At 39.1% G+C, this 13963-nt stretch overlaps 1 protein-coding gene across 3 annotated transcripts in view; it reads right to left on the bottom strand.

The window, feature by feature from the left end:
* The window catches only part of NAALADL2 (N-acetylated alpha-linked acidic dipeptidase like 2), a 966685-nt gene that overhangs the window by 144446 nt on the left and 808276 nt on the right, over window positions 1–13963 (bottom strand). For all 3 annotated transcript variants that reach the window (XM_029067290.2, XM_039913128.1, XM_039913127.1), the window contains one exon: window positions 2968–3063. In XM_029067290.2, coding sequence (XP_028923123.1) covers window positions 2968–3063 — 96 coding nt within the window. The remainder of the gene's footprint in view (window positions 1–2967; window positions 3064–13963) is intronic.

Here is a 13963-nt window from a genome sequence, read left to right as displayed (position 1 = left end):
AGCACATTTCTCTTTCTTCTCAATTCTATTTTTCTATTGTACCAAACCTTCCAGAATTCTACTTTGGCAGTTTTTCTTACATTTCTGTCTGCATTTCTCATTCTGTCTATCCTGATGCTTAAAACCTTCACCTAATTATCACCTTTAGAGAACATGTCTTATTTCTTCAAATTCTTCCTGCCCATAAAATGCGATATTGCTCTTTGCTGCACTTCATTTGTCATTCTGAATCTACAATCAATATGTAAGACAAGCAAAGATTTTATAGGAATTATGAAAAAAAGTTTTTTAAAAATAAGACTAAATGGTTAAATAATTAAGTAGTAAATAGTAACAATAATAATAACAACATTAGTAGTGGTAGTAATATTTATTAAACATTATGTGCTAAGCATTTTACTAAGTGCTGGTGTAGGTTCATGACAATTAGGACCCTATGCCACATGGGGCTCAAAGTCTAAAGAGGAGGGAAAATGGAATTTAATTCCCATTTTACAAATAGGAAACTGAGGCACGAAATCAAGTGACATGCCCAAGGTCATGCACCAGGTATGTGGTAGAGCCAAGTTTCTATCCAACCTAAGAAGCATGAAATAACAATGCATACACACACTCATACACACAAACTACATGTAACCTTATTTTGACCAGTTTCAAAAAGCCACTTCCTAGTGAGTCTAATTCTAAATCATTTCACGATATTGGAGTCAATAAGATGCTTATATGTGGGCTAGATTTTACTGCATTTTGCAAAACTCATGAATCTTTGATAATGACGTGCAAGATTAGCAGCTAATAAATGCTAATTCAAAAAAGTTAGTTGGGACATAATTATGGGGACTAGAAGATCAAGTGCAAGTGTTTCTAAACCACTCAATCAATCCTCACTGCTTTTTAATAATAATTATTATGGTATTTGTTAAGCACTTACTATGTGTGAAGCACTGTTTTAAGCGCTGGGGTAGATACAAGGTAGTCAGGTTGTCCCACATGGGACTCAGTCTTAATTCCCATTTTACAGATGAAGTAACTGGCACAGAGATGTTAAATGGCTTGCCCAAGTTCACACAGCAGACAAGTGGATGAGCCAGGATTAGAACCCACAACTTCGGACTCCCAAGCCTGTGACTTTCCACCAAGCTATGCTGCTTCTCTTTCACCTATTCACTTATTTATTCACCTATCTGAAATAGTGGGTTGGTAGTCTTACTGGTCTTTCATTTGTTCATCTTCCTTGATGGAACTGGGTTGCCAACATGTACAGAAGGGATGAGTGGAATTACTTTTTAAAAAAGGAAATGGACAGAGGAATAACAACTTCAGAATAAATGCAGTATGTGCTGTACTTCAGCAGCTTTTCAAAGTGCCTCCCAATTGTTATCAGAGTTATTATGAATTACACCTTTAGGCATCAATACTAAGATTCATTCATTACTTTTTGGGATTCCAATCACTGAATTACAAAGACAAATGCCAAGATAAATTTCAGCTTCAGAAGAAATGTCCTAAGAAAAAGAAGTGCAAGATAGCATTCAAGAGAAAAGAACAGGTTATTACAGTTTAAATTTAAGGGGCAAGTGAACATCCAAGCTCGTGGGTGGCAGGGAATGTGTCTGTTTATTGTTGTACTTTACTCTCCCAAGTGCTTAATACAATGATCTGAACACAGTAAGCAGCCAATAAATACTATTGAATGAACAAATCCTTAAAACAGCCACTTTCTTCTGGTCATTAAATTAGTGGACATTTGTAATAGATGAAAAAAATACACACAAAACTCTCAGCGTGTCTAACATGACAGATATAATTTTACATTTTTATGAGATTATATTTTTTGTGAAACCATCCCCATCTCTGGACCAAACCAAGCAGAATACCACAGGACCAAAAAAAAAAATCTGAGGAATAATTGAGGATTAAAGAGGAAGTAGCGGAGACTCATCAAAAGAGACTACTTGTTTTGTTTTGTTCTGTTTTGTTTCATTGTCTGTCTCTCCTGACTGTGAGCTGTTTGTTGGGCAGGAATTGTCCCTATCTGTTGCCTAATTGCACATTCCAAGCGCTTACAGTGTTCTGCCCATAGTAAGCACTCAATAAATTAAATTGAATGAGTGAATGAAATGAGAACCCACATGTACCAGAAACCAGGGGGAGGGGAAAAGCATGACAGGGTACATTCAAAAACTCCTAGTAATGTCTTGAAAACAGTGTCTGTTCCACCAGACCAATCTTTCAGGTTCTTAGGAAGTTTATGGTATTGGCTATTTCTACATATGACACAACTATTCACAATTACCTAGTCTTTAGCTCCCTGAATATCTTCCCTTCTTTTAACTCCTTTTTTAGGGCACATCTCTCTTTGCTCAAGGGCAGAAGAGGGATACCTCTTTTTCCGGCCCCAAAACCTTGGCCACTACAAAACTCACTGCAACAAGTATGAGTACCTTGAACTCTTACTCTATGCAGAACTCTTTACTAAACCTTTCAGAGAGTAAAGCACAATAGAATTCAAAGACAAAGCAAACTTATGGATCACTGAAGTGTGGGGAAGGATGAAGTCAGGAAAGTTACCTACTCTACGTCAATTTCACAATCAATTTTCAGTATATTGCTGTGCACAGAATACATCCTCCATAAATAATATTGATTGATTTTGTAATTGATTTAGGATAGGTAACATTCCTAATCTTCTGTCTCCAAACTTCAGAACAAGTATTTATTGGAATGAAAAGGATTTGCTTCAGAGATGCTAAGATTTAGAACGGGATTGTTTCTGTGATATATCCTGTTATCTGACTTCCAGAAATCCATCTGGGCCAATGCTCATCTACTCAGAAATGTACTCTGAGCTTGTCATTTCTCTTTAGAAATAGCATTCCCAATTCAAAAGAAACTAGTCAATAAATCTCCTTAAAAATCAAGCATGTATGAATTGATTAACTGACAGGCTTTTCTTTTCTTCCTTACCTTGGTAATGATCTCATGAAGAGTGAAGGAGGGATCCAATTCTTCAATTATTGGTGTTTCTGCAGGAAAAAGGGCCTCAGAGAGAAAGCTTGGACCCTGCAACAAATCAAGAAGAAAACCTTTAAGACTATTGATTTCTTCTTCAAATGCTTATTGAATTTTGTTTAAAGATTCAAAAGGATGATAAACAATTTTAAAGTTTTGTTCAATTACACACATTTTACTGATCAAATTAAATCATATTCAACTTCAATAAGGTGTGATTTTCAGGATCTAAATAATTATTACTATTTTTGAAATAGAACAGAATTAGAAGAAACATTCCCCTACCATAATAAGTTTACAGTCTGGCGATGCAGCTAAATTCCACTGTTGTGGCCCTCCATGAATAAGGATTAATTCATTCATTCATACATTCATTCAGTTGTATTTATTGAGCCCTTACCGTGTGCAGAACACTGTACTAAGCTCTTGGAAAGCCTTAGCCAGGAGAATCCCAGCTCTCACTTCTCTCCCCTCCCCCAGTGAGACCTCTCCAGCCATCCTACTCCTTGGCTCCGCTCCTGAAGAGCTGGGATGAAGCTATTGCAATTTTTTTCCTACCTCCTCCTGCTGCCATAAATGCTTACAGTGGGGTGGGTCCTAGGCCAGCATCAAATTTGATCATACGACAGGCACGTGGAAGGGAGCAATTCAAATCCTGGTCTAGGGATTTTTAGAACAGGTAGGATGTCCAGACAAATTTGAAGCTAACCTAATGTCCCTTATGCCAATCACACCCCAGTTGTGGACCCCAGCTAGGGAATGGTCATTTGAGGATAATTGTGGACCCCAGCTAGGGAATGGCCATTTGAGGATAATTATGCAGTTTGTAGAATAAGCCCTCATTTTCCGAATTTGTCCTCCCTTCTGCAATGCATAGGCATGTGGATCTGTGCTCCTTAATCACTTCATGCTCATTCATTTGTTCATTCAATCATTTATTGAGAGCTTACTGTGTGCAGAGCACTGTACTAAGGTCTTAGAAAGTAAAATTTGGCACAGAGACAATTCCTACTCCACAAAGGGCTCACAATCTAGAAGGTGGGAGACAGACAACAAAACAAATAGGCATCAATAGCATCAAAATAAATGGAATTATAAATATATACACAGCATTAGTAAAGTAAATAGAATAATATGTACATATATACACAAGTGCTGTGGGATGGGGAGGGGAGTAGACAAGAGGGAGGGAGTAGAGGCAATAGAGAGGCGAGGAGGAGCAGAGGAAAAGGGGGCTCAGTTTGGGAAGACTTCCTGGAGGAGGTGAGCTTTCTACCACCATCCCCAGAACATTTTATGTACATACACCTCTGCTCTTTTCCTTCCCCTATCTGTAGCTTATTTCAATCTCTGTCTTCCCTTCTAGACAGTAAGCTCCTTGTGGGATTGGGTCTACCAACTCCATTATAGTATGTTCTACCAAGTGCCTAGAACAGTGCTCTGCAAAACAGTAAGCACTCAATAATTAACATTAACTGACACTGAGCCAATTTTTCTCCTCCCTATTCAGACTGTCTTTTATTTCACCACATCTCAATAATGGGAAAGAAATTAAATGAGAAATTTCCACTCACTGAATTTTGCTATCTACGAGCAGACCTGGTTAAACAAGTCTAGAAGAGAAGGGTTAAACAGTTGACCATAACAGTATATTGAATAATTTATGGATTCCATGTATATATTATAGCTTTATTTCCTATTACCTTTAAATATTTTCCAATGGCATTTTCTGAAAAAAACCTGGGTTAAAGCCTCACTTTTCAAAATGCTTCTACAACTAGAGTGTCCAGGTCAGCGGGGTTTATACTTGGACAATCTGTGTTTTAGGTGGTCTGTCCCCTGCTGGAAACAGATTTAACACTGACCACCTTTATGACTGGTTTCGTATTTTCTGAGCTAAGCCTCCCTCCTCCATGGCTCCTGTCACTGAATGCTGTGGCCCAGAAGTGTAGGCTTTATTTCAGGGACCTGGAAGAACGCAATGGCTCTGAAGCAGTTCAGGTTGTCAGCTGCCCTGGAGAAAAGCCATTCATTTGGGTGGAATTTTTTTTTTCTAAATGGCATTTAGAAAAGAAAACACTATGTGTCAAGCAGTGTTCTAGATACAAGCTGATCAGGTTGGACACAATTCCTGTCCCACAACAAGCAAGAATCAGAGGCAGGATTAGAACCCAGGTCTTCTGACTTCAGGCCCACACTTCTTGATGTAGGCCATGCTGCTTTAACTATAATTGGAGGGTCTACATCAAAAATGACATCATCATATTATGCTATTTGCCAGTATATTACTTGTGACATCACAGGTGCCTCAGTATCCATTTTGAGTGTTACTTCTCAAAATTCTATTTATTAAGGTATTTTCCCATCTTAGATCTTTTAGCTGTGTCACTGTACTTTGAAATTACCTTTTCCCTAAGTCACAGGCCTACTCTGACTCAAATATTTTGTGATTGTGACCTTTCCCATAATTTTTCAGGTCAAATGCTCAGTTTTAGATGCCAGGATCCTAAGTTCCACACCTAATTACATTTGGGATATGGGCTTTTTCAGGATTTCACACAAGTGCACCCATAAATGCGTCAGTAGTTTTCTTTCACCATCCAATTACTCTTATATTGGAACACCCAGAAGGTGAGGTAAGTACCTGGCATTCATTCATTCAATAGTATTTATTGAGTGCTTACTATGTGCAGAGCACTGTACTAAGCGCTTGGAATGTACAATTCGGCAACAGATACTAGCTACCCCTGTAGTCAGCAGTCCTGCTACCAAGGTTTATAGGAATGCCAAATGTCCACTCTCCTCTGGGATTGGAGATCTCTGATTATTAAGGTTTCCAATCATGGCCTACACAAGCCCATTCTTTTTTCATATACAGATGACTTGTCAAGAATTTTCATGGTGGTTGTAGTACAAAATATTTTTAAACTGGATCTGGTAATAACTGCCTATCCCTAATTCCTAATTTAAAATAAGGGGAGAGATTCTTTCCCTAACTTACACTGCCCTATATTCACAGTGTAGCCAACTTTTCCCAGGTAAACCCACCTTCCCGAACACAGGTACACACTTCCTTGCATATTACAAGCGTGGAAGAAACTTCCTGTTCTTACTGGTGAAAGAGAAATTCCCCCTCAGACTTCTGGTATATCTCACATAACTAGCTCCAGCCTTCTTGCCCAAATGCTGTCCAACATTTGGTGGCGGTCCAGCTGATGTTATTAAGTGTGTGCTAAACAGAGCAAAACAGCTTTCCCTCTGGGAAAAGTCCTGAGGAGAGAGCAGTTCTATTCCTCTAGATGTTTCCTGGCTTTTCCTTTTTAAACTATTATAGCCTGCTTGATCCCCACTCAGGGATGCACCTGGAGAGTTGCACCAGTTACAACTACAGGAGGGAGAGTCAGGCAGAGGCATATCCATTCTATTCCTAGCTTGGGAAGTGGCTAGTGAGTGGAAGGCAATCTGCTACAAGTCAAAACTCACCTATGCTAGGAAGGAGGCAATGGTAAACCACTTCCGTATTTTTCCAAGAAAACTCTAAGGATACACTACCAGACAATTGCAGATGGAAGTGGGGCATTTTGGGAGAGATGTGTCTATGGCTTCGGTATAGTTGGACACGACTCAACAGCATAAGACCACAACAAGAAGCCCCTTTGGACCATCACAAGTAGGTTTCAAAGCCAAAGGTAGCCTGGCTCATTGCCTTCAATCGTATTCATTGAATAATTACTGGGCACAGAGCACTGTATTAAATGCTTGGAGAGAGTATAATATGACTGAGTTGAAAGACATACATTCCCTGCCCTCAAGGTACATACAGTCTAGAGGAAAGACATTCATGAAAATGCATTATGCATATTTTCATATGTGTTGTGGGACTGAGGGTGGGGTGACTATCAAATGCTTAAATGGTATAGATCCAAGCAGATAGGCAACACAGAAGGTAGAAGAAGCATATGTGTAGGATATGACTCCTTTGTATAGCAGATAGTTATTAAGACCTGAAGGAAAAGGTACAATACTAAATAAAGATCTCAGCACTTTGAGCAAACTCTTAGGGAATGTCATCATTAGAACATTTACTGTTTGAAGAATACTGTACAAAGCATTTGGAAGGATGCAATATAAGAGATGGGAGACATGTTTCCTGACCATAATTTCAAATGCATTGCCTGATTCCAGCTAAGGCCTAACTTATTCCTTAGCCCCTTCTTCAGTGGACACGTTAAGTGGTCATGATCTCTGGTGTTGGATAATGATGAAAGTTCAAAATGCCGACATTCTGTCCCCTTCTCCTGACTTTTCTCTGACTCAGCCCCATTTACAGCAGCAGGGTATGTGTAGACTTGTGTTTCATTATCAAACACAGTTTGTACAATTTACCCCCCCCGCACCTTTGGTTTTGAAGCTTAGGCAATTCAGTAAGGGTTATGGGTGTGGAAGTCAGGAGAGGTGCAAAAATTAGATCTAATTCTACCAGCTAAAAAAAAATAACAATTTGCTCAAAACCAGGGGCAAGTAGACTTAGCTCTACACTCTTTGTGTACAAGTCGTATTAATTCTCCTGCTGTTACCCAAACTTTTTCACTTGTGATGTTTCAACAATTTAATTGAATTATTAATAATAATAATTATTATGGCATTTGCTAAGTGTTTGCTATGTGTCAGGCACTGTACTAAGCGCTGGGGTGGACACAAGCAAATCAGGTTGGACACAGTCCCTGCCCCACATGGGGCTCACAGTCTCTAACTCCATTTTGCAGAAGAGGTAAATGAGGCACAGGGAAGTTAAATGACTTGCCCAATGGCACACAGCAGACAAGTGGCAGAGCTGACATTAGAACCCATGACCTTCTGACTCCTAGGCCTGTGCTTTATCCATGTCATCTGGCTGCTTCCCGGGGGAAGAGGGGAAGGTAGTTAGCCTAGTGGTTAAAGCATGAGTCTGAGGGTCAGAAGGACCTGGATTCTAATTCCTGTTCCACCATCTGTCTGTGTGAACTTGGGCAAGTCATTTCACTTCTCTGTGCCTCAGTCTTCTCAGCTGTTAAATGGGGAATAAGACTGTGAGCCTCTGTGGGACAGGGACTGTGTCCAACCTGATTTCCTTGTATCTCCCCAGCACTAAGAACAGTGCCTGGCATATACTAAGCACTTGAGAAATTACAATAAAAAACTTGAATGAATTTTCCAAATTTCCCTATATATGATTATGTGTTATGCTCTTCTTTCCTATATGTTCACATGCTTTATTACACACCTCTTCTAGACTGTAAGCCCATTGTTGGGTAGGGATTGTCTCTAGCTGTTGCCAAATTATACCTTCCAAGCTCTTTAGTACAGTGCTCTGCACACACTAAGCACTCAATAAATATGATTGAATAAATATGATTGAATGAATGTCTTTTGAATTACCCATTTCACTTATCCACGTTAGTGTACTGACCACAGATACAGACTTGGTCATGACATTTTAACAATAATAGATGATGTATGGAATTTCCTGTCACTAATAGTCTCATGAATACCAGGCCATCTTTACAGTATATTTCCTTTAGTATCTTATAAAATAACTCATATGGAGTCATTTCAAAAGAGATAGTAGAGATGGGAATTGATTCATAGCATCCATTCATCTTTGTTATTTCCTTATTTTTTCAAAAGACTTAACACAGTATCATTTATTGGAAGAAGAGGGCATTTTACTGATGCCATCCCTTGTCAGTGGAAACATCAGCAAAGTCATTTATCAATTTCTAAACAGTTATTAACTTGTGTTTCCTAGTTTAGGAAAAAAAACCACAACTCAATAAAAAAATTGAATGAATGAAAATCTATTACAGTGCCATTGAGCTCAATGATGCAATAAATCAACAGAGTAAATACTTCAGTGATTTTTTTTTAATGTTCTCTTTAGATTTTCCCTTTGGCATCATCTTAATAAAAGTTATCTATTAAGTATAAGTGCTGAGTAATATACCCTGGAAGTTAGTAGACACGATTTCTGGCCTCAAGTATTTTTCAGCCCAATAGGGAGTGGAAAAACATATAGAAAATATAACTTTCAGAGAAACAAAAAGAGTCAGGTAGAGTATCAGAGACATTCACAATAAATAAGAAACAGCATGACTTACTGGAAAGAGTCAGAGGGCCTGGTTTATAATCCCAGATCTTCCATTTGTCTGTTCTATGACTTTGGTCATATCACAACTTCTCTGTGCTTCACTTTCCTCATCTGTCAAATGGATCTCTCCATCCAAACTGTTGCCATGCTTATCCAACTATTTATTTTCCACCTTGACTACTGCCTCAACCTCCTTGCTCATCTTCCCTGCCTCATGTCTCGCCTCTCTCCACTCTATACTTTGATGTACACATCATTTTTCTGAGAAGACACTGAGTCCATATACCCCAACTCTTCAAAAAAAAATCCCAATGCTTGTCCATTCCTCTTCATCAGATAGAAACTCCATACTATCAACTTTACGGCACTTAGCTCTCCAATCTGCCTTTCTTCACCAGTCTCATACTACAACCAAATCAACACATTCCTCTCCTCTAATATCAATTTGCTCTCCATACCTTGATTTAATCTATCCCACAGCTGGCCCCTCACATGCATCCTCCCTCAGGCCAAGAACTCCCTCCCATCTGATATCTAAGAGTACACCACTCTCCTCACCTTCCAAACTTTCCTAAAATCATATCTCCTCTGAGAGGCTTTGTTTGACTGATCCCTCATTTCTCCTTCCCACTGTATCACCTATACACTCGGATCTGCACCCCTTAACAATTTTATTTTTACCCTATCTTCAGTCCACAACACTTCTGTTAATTGTCTTGCTTTATGTTGTCAAGTCATCTCTGACCAATCTCCGACCATCAACACATCTTTCCCAGAACGCCCATCTCCATCTGTAATTGTTCTGGTAGTGTATCCATATGGTTTTCTTGGTAAAAATATGGAAACAGTTTACTACCATCTCCTTCCACACAGTAAAACTAAGTCTCCACCCTAAACTGTCTCCAAAGTCACTGCTGCCCAGGACTGGTGAGCTTTACTTCTTGCAATGTATTTTAGTGTTTTTCTACCCTCTAGACTGTATTTTGTGTGGGCAGTGATGTGCTTACCAACTCTATTCTACTGCACCTTTCCACAAGTGCTTAATACTACTCAATAATAAGTCCTCAATAAATACTATTCACAATCAATACCATACTCAGTTCAGTATAGTGCTTGGCACATAGAAAGCACTTTACTAATGACATTATTCTAATAATAATGAGAAGAATGATGTTGATGAGGTGGTAGAAGGGTTGATGTCAGCTACAGTGACCGTTTTTTCAAGTTCTTGACATGCTGAAGTTGCCGCTGAGGGGGAACAGAAGGGTTAGAGGGCTGGCAAAGGGGACTAGATATATATGGCAGAGTGGCCATTCAATAATAATGGTATTTGTTAAGTACTTACTAATTGCTAAGATCTGGGACAGATTTAAGAGACCATACACATTGCTGGCCCACATGGAGCTCACAGTCACTTTTATTTACATTTTACAGCTGAGGAAACTAAGGCCAAGAATGTTAGTGTCTTGTTCAAGATCCTTCATAGGCGAGTAACAGAGCTGGGACTCAAATTTGGGCCTTCTTACTACCAGTGACTAAAACAACCACATGAAGGTAGACTTCTGGTTAGATGTACTTCCACAGTCCTGGGGAAATACTGTAGCAGCCGCTGAACACACACCCATTTTGTGTCAGTTAAAATTAATGATAATAATAATGACGATAATTATAACTAAGCATTGAGGTAAACAAAGATAATCTGATCAGACACAATCCATGCCCCATAATTACTGAATTCCTATTTTACAGATAGGGAAATTGAGGCATAGAAAAGTGACTTACCCAAGGTCACATAGCAGACAAGTGGCAGAGTTGGGATTACAACCCAAATCCTGCCTCCAAGAACTGTACTCATTCCATTAGGTCATGCTGCTTCCCAATGCAGTAAAAAAGGATGAAATAATTCATCTGTTCAAATACCCTTTCTTGGGTGAGTTGAACATGCTGTGATTTATTCCTTATTTCTTTGTTCAATATATTCTTTTTTCCACTCCAGATAATTCTTCAAAAGAATTCCCCATGAAGCCAGTCCTTTCAAAGACTACAACTACTTGTGCATGACTTAAAGATTATAATCAGTGACTCCTGGTTTGAACAAACTAGAATTGAATTTTAGATTATTTGATACTTTTCCCTTAGCAATGTTTTCCTTTCTGTCACTATTGGGGTAATTCTGTGCATAGGTACCAAATACTACATTAAATTAAAATGCTCACAATTTTCAATTTGCTTTTTTAAAGAGCATAATCCTGACAGGCTAATATGGCAATTGGAATCATTCTTTGAGAACATTATTTTCCTAACACTAACTCAAACTGAGGCCCATTATAAGCAATACGGTATGGGCACAGAAACACACATCAAAAAACAATAAAATAATATTGTGTTGAGTTATCATTTTCCCAATTCACAGCCTTTCTTTATATTTAAAATATATATGCTTGGCAAAGCTCAAAGTAAAGCTCATAAAGATGCATCTAAATCTAGCTGCTGAAAGGATCCACGATAAATAAACAATATTGCCAACATTTGCTCCAGTTATTTATAAATCCCTTAGATACAATTTTAAACATATAATTTGTTTGAATTGAAATGGTATTCTTGTTTCTTTTACTTATTTGATCATACATTTTACACAGTATACAAATTATTTCTTCTGTAGGAAAACAATTTGAAATAACATTCTTGTTTCTTTTATAAATATGATAATACATTTATATGAAAAAACAAAGAGATATACTGCAACTTTTGGACTTGGATTTTTTCATCCTCTTCCTCATTAACATGGTCTTAATCATTATGATGTTTGTTAAGTGTGGATAAGCTCTTTGCTCATCACTGGGATAGATACATAACATTGGCATTAGAAAACCTAAGTGACTGGGCTGGGTTGTAGTGGGAAATCACTGAGATAAAATAGCAGGGGACAAGGTGATTTAGTACTTGAAAGCCGATGACAAAGTGTCTCTGATGTTTCTGTTTGATGCAAGGTGGCTGGACAACCACAGAGAATTATTGAGCAGTAAGGAAATATGTACTTAATTTATTTTTATTTTTTTAGAAAAATGACTTGGACATAAGAGTGAAGTATGGATTGGAATGGGGAGAAACAGGAAACAGAATGTCAGCAAGGAGGCTGATGCTATAGTCAAGGTGGGATATAATAAGTGCTTGGATCAACATAGTAGCAGTTTAGAAGGAGAAGAAAGGGAGAAACTTAGCAATTTTGTGAAAGTAGAACCATTTCAAAGTAGAAGGATTTGGTGACCATCTAACTATATGGTTTGAAGGAGAGTTAAAGATGAGTCGAGGATAATGCTAGGGTTACAGGCTTGTTAGACAGAGAGGATGGTGGTGCTGTCTACAGTGGTGGGACTGTCAGGAAGAGGGCAGGATTTTGGTGCAAAGATGAAGAATTCTGTTTTGGACTTGTTAAGTGGGTGTGGGTGTGACATCCAAAGAGAAATGTCCTGAAAGTAGGAGGAAATGTGAGCCCGTGGAGGAGAGAATTTTGGGCTGGAGATGTAGATTTGGGAATTATGTTTATAGCGATGGTAGCTTTAGCCTTGGGAATAAACAAATTCTCCAAGGGAGTGAGTGTAGATGAAGAATAGGAGGAGAACCTTGAGTGGGTGAGAGGGAGAGCCTGCGAAAGAGACTAAGAATGAGTGGCAATGGAGATAGGAGAATAACCAGGAGAGGACGGTCTTAGTGAAACCAAGGTTAGATCATGTTTCCAGGAGAAGGGGATAGTTTGAAGGCAGGTCAGAAGTTAAGGTGGGTTAGGATGGAGTATAGGCCATCAGATGTGACATGAAAGAGCCCATTGGTGATTTTAGAGAAAGCCATTTCTATGGAGTGAAGGGGACCAGATTGGAGGGAGCCAAAGAAAGAATTGGAGGAGAGGACTTAGAGACAGCAAGTGTATACAACTCTCAACTAGTTTGGAATGTAGAGGGAGAAGGGAGCTAGTGTGATAACTGGAGGGAACCATGGGGTCCAAGAGTCCTTTTAAAGGCCAGTTGGAAGGTAGTAGGTAAGAAGCTATGGGAATGTGAACAGTTGAAGAAGGCTGTCAGGGAGGGAAAATGGGAAGGGGCAAGTATTTTGATAAGGTGAGAAGGGATGAGGTTGGAAGCGCAGGTGGAAGGAGATACTTCTGGGAAAGATGGGAGTGTCGAAGAGGGGGAAGGAAAAGGGAGGGCCTGGAGAGGAACAGAGGTGATTTTAAGGAGATGATGCCTTATGGCTTTGATTTTCTCAATAAAGTAAAAGTCATTAGAGGCAAGAAATGGGAAGGGATTGGAGACAGGGTGCTTGAGGAGGAAATTCAAATGTCTGGAACAGCTGGTGAGGGTAACAGTCATGGGAGTCATAAGATGGAGAAATAATGTTAAGCAGAGACTCTAAGCTCATTGGGGCAAGGAACATGTCTACCAATTCTATTATATTGTATTCTCCCAAGCACTTAGTATGGTGCTCTGCCCACATTAAGTGCTAAGTAAACAGGATTAATTGATTAAAAGGAGAGGGCAGAGTTAAAGTGAGGAATTTCCCTTTCTTCCCAAAGAAACAGGGCATTGAGAGGCAGGCAGCATCAGGAGAGGTCGGGTGTTTCTCCAGCTCCTCTACTGATCATTGTCCTCTCTGTGGGATGCACACTGCCTGGTCTCAACTGGTTTCAACTAGAGGCTTGTGATGCACACTTTTTCTGTACCTTCTGAGTCAATTCCTTGCTTTCTTCTGGTAGTCAGTATCCTTCTGTACCTTCTGAGTCAATTCCTTGCTTTCTTCTGGTAGTCAGTATCTTTTCCACAGCAGTTG

Source organism: Ornithorhynchus anatinus, chromosome 1, assembly GCF_004115215.2.
Source record: "Ornithorhynchus anatinus isolate Pmale09 chromosome 1, mOrnAna1.pri.v4, whole genome shotgun sequence".
In the NCBI taxonomy this organism is placed as follows: Eukaryota; Metazoa; Chordata; class Mammalia; order Monotremata; family Ornithorhynchidae; genus Ornithorhynchus; species Ornithorhynchus anatinus.
The sequence above is the reverse complement of the archived record's forward strand: the minus strand, read 5'-3'. Positions and strand labels throughout refer to the sequence as shown.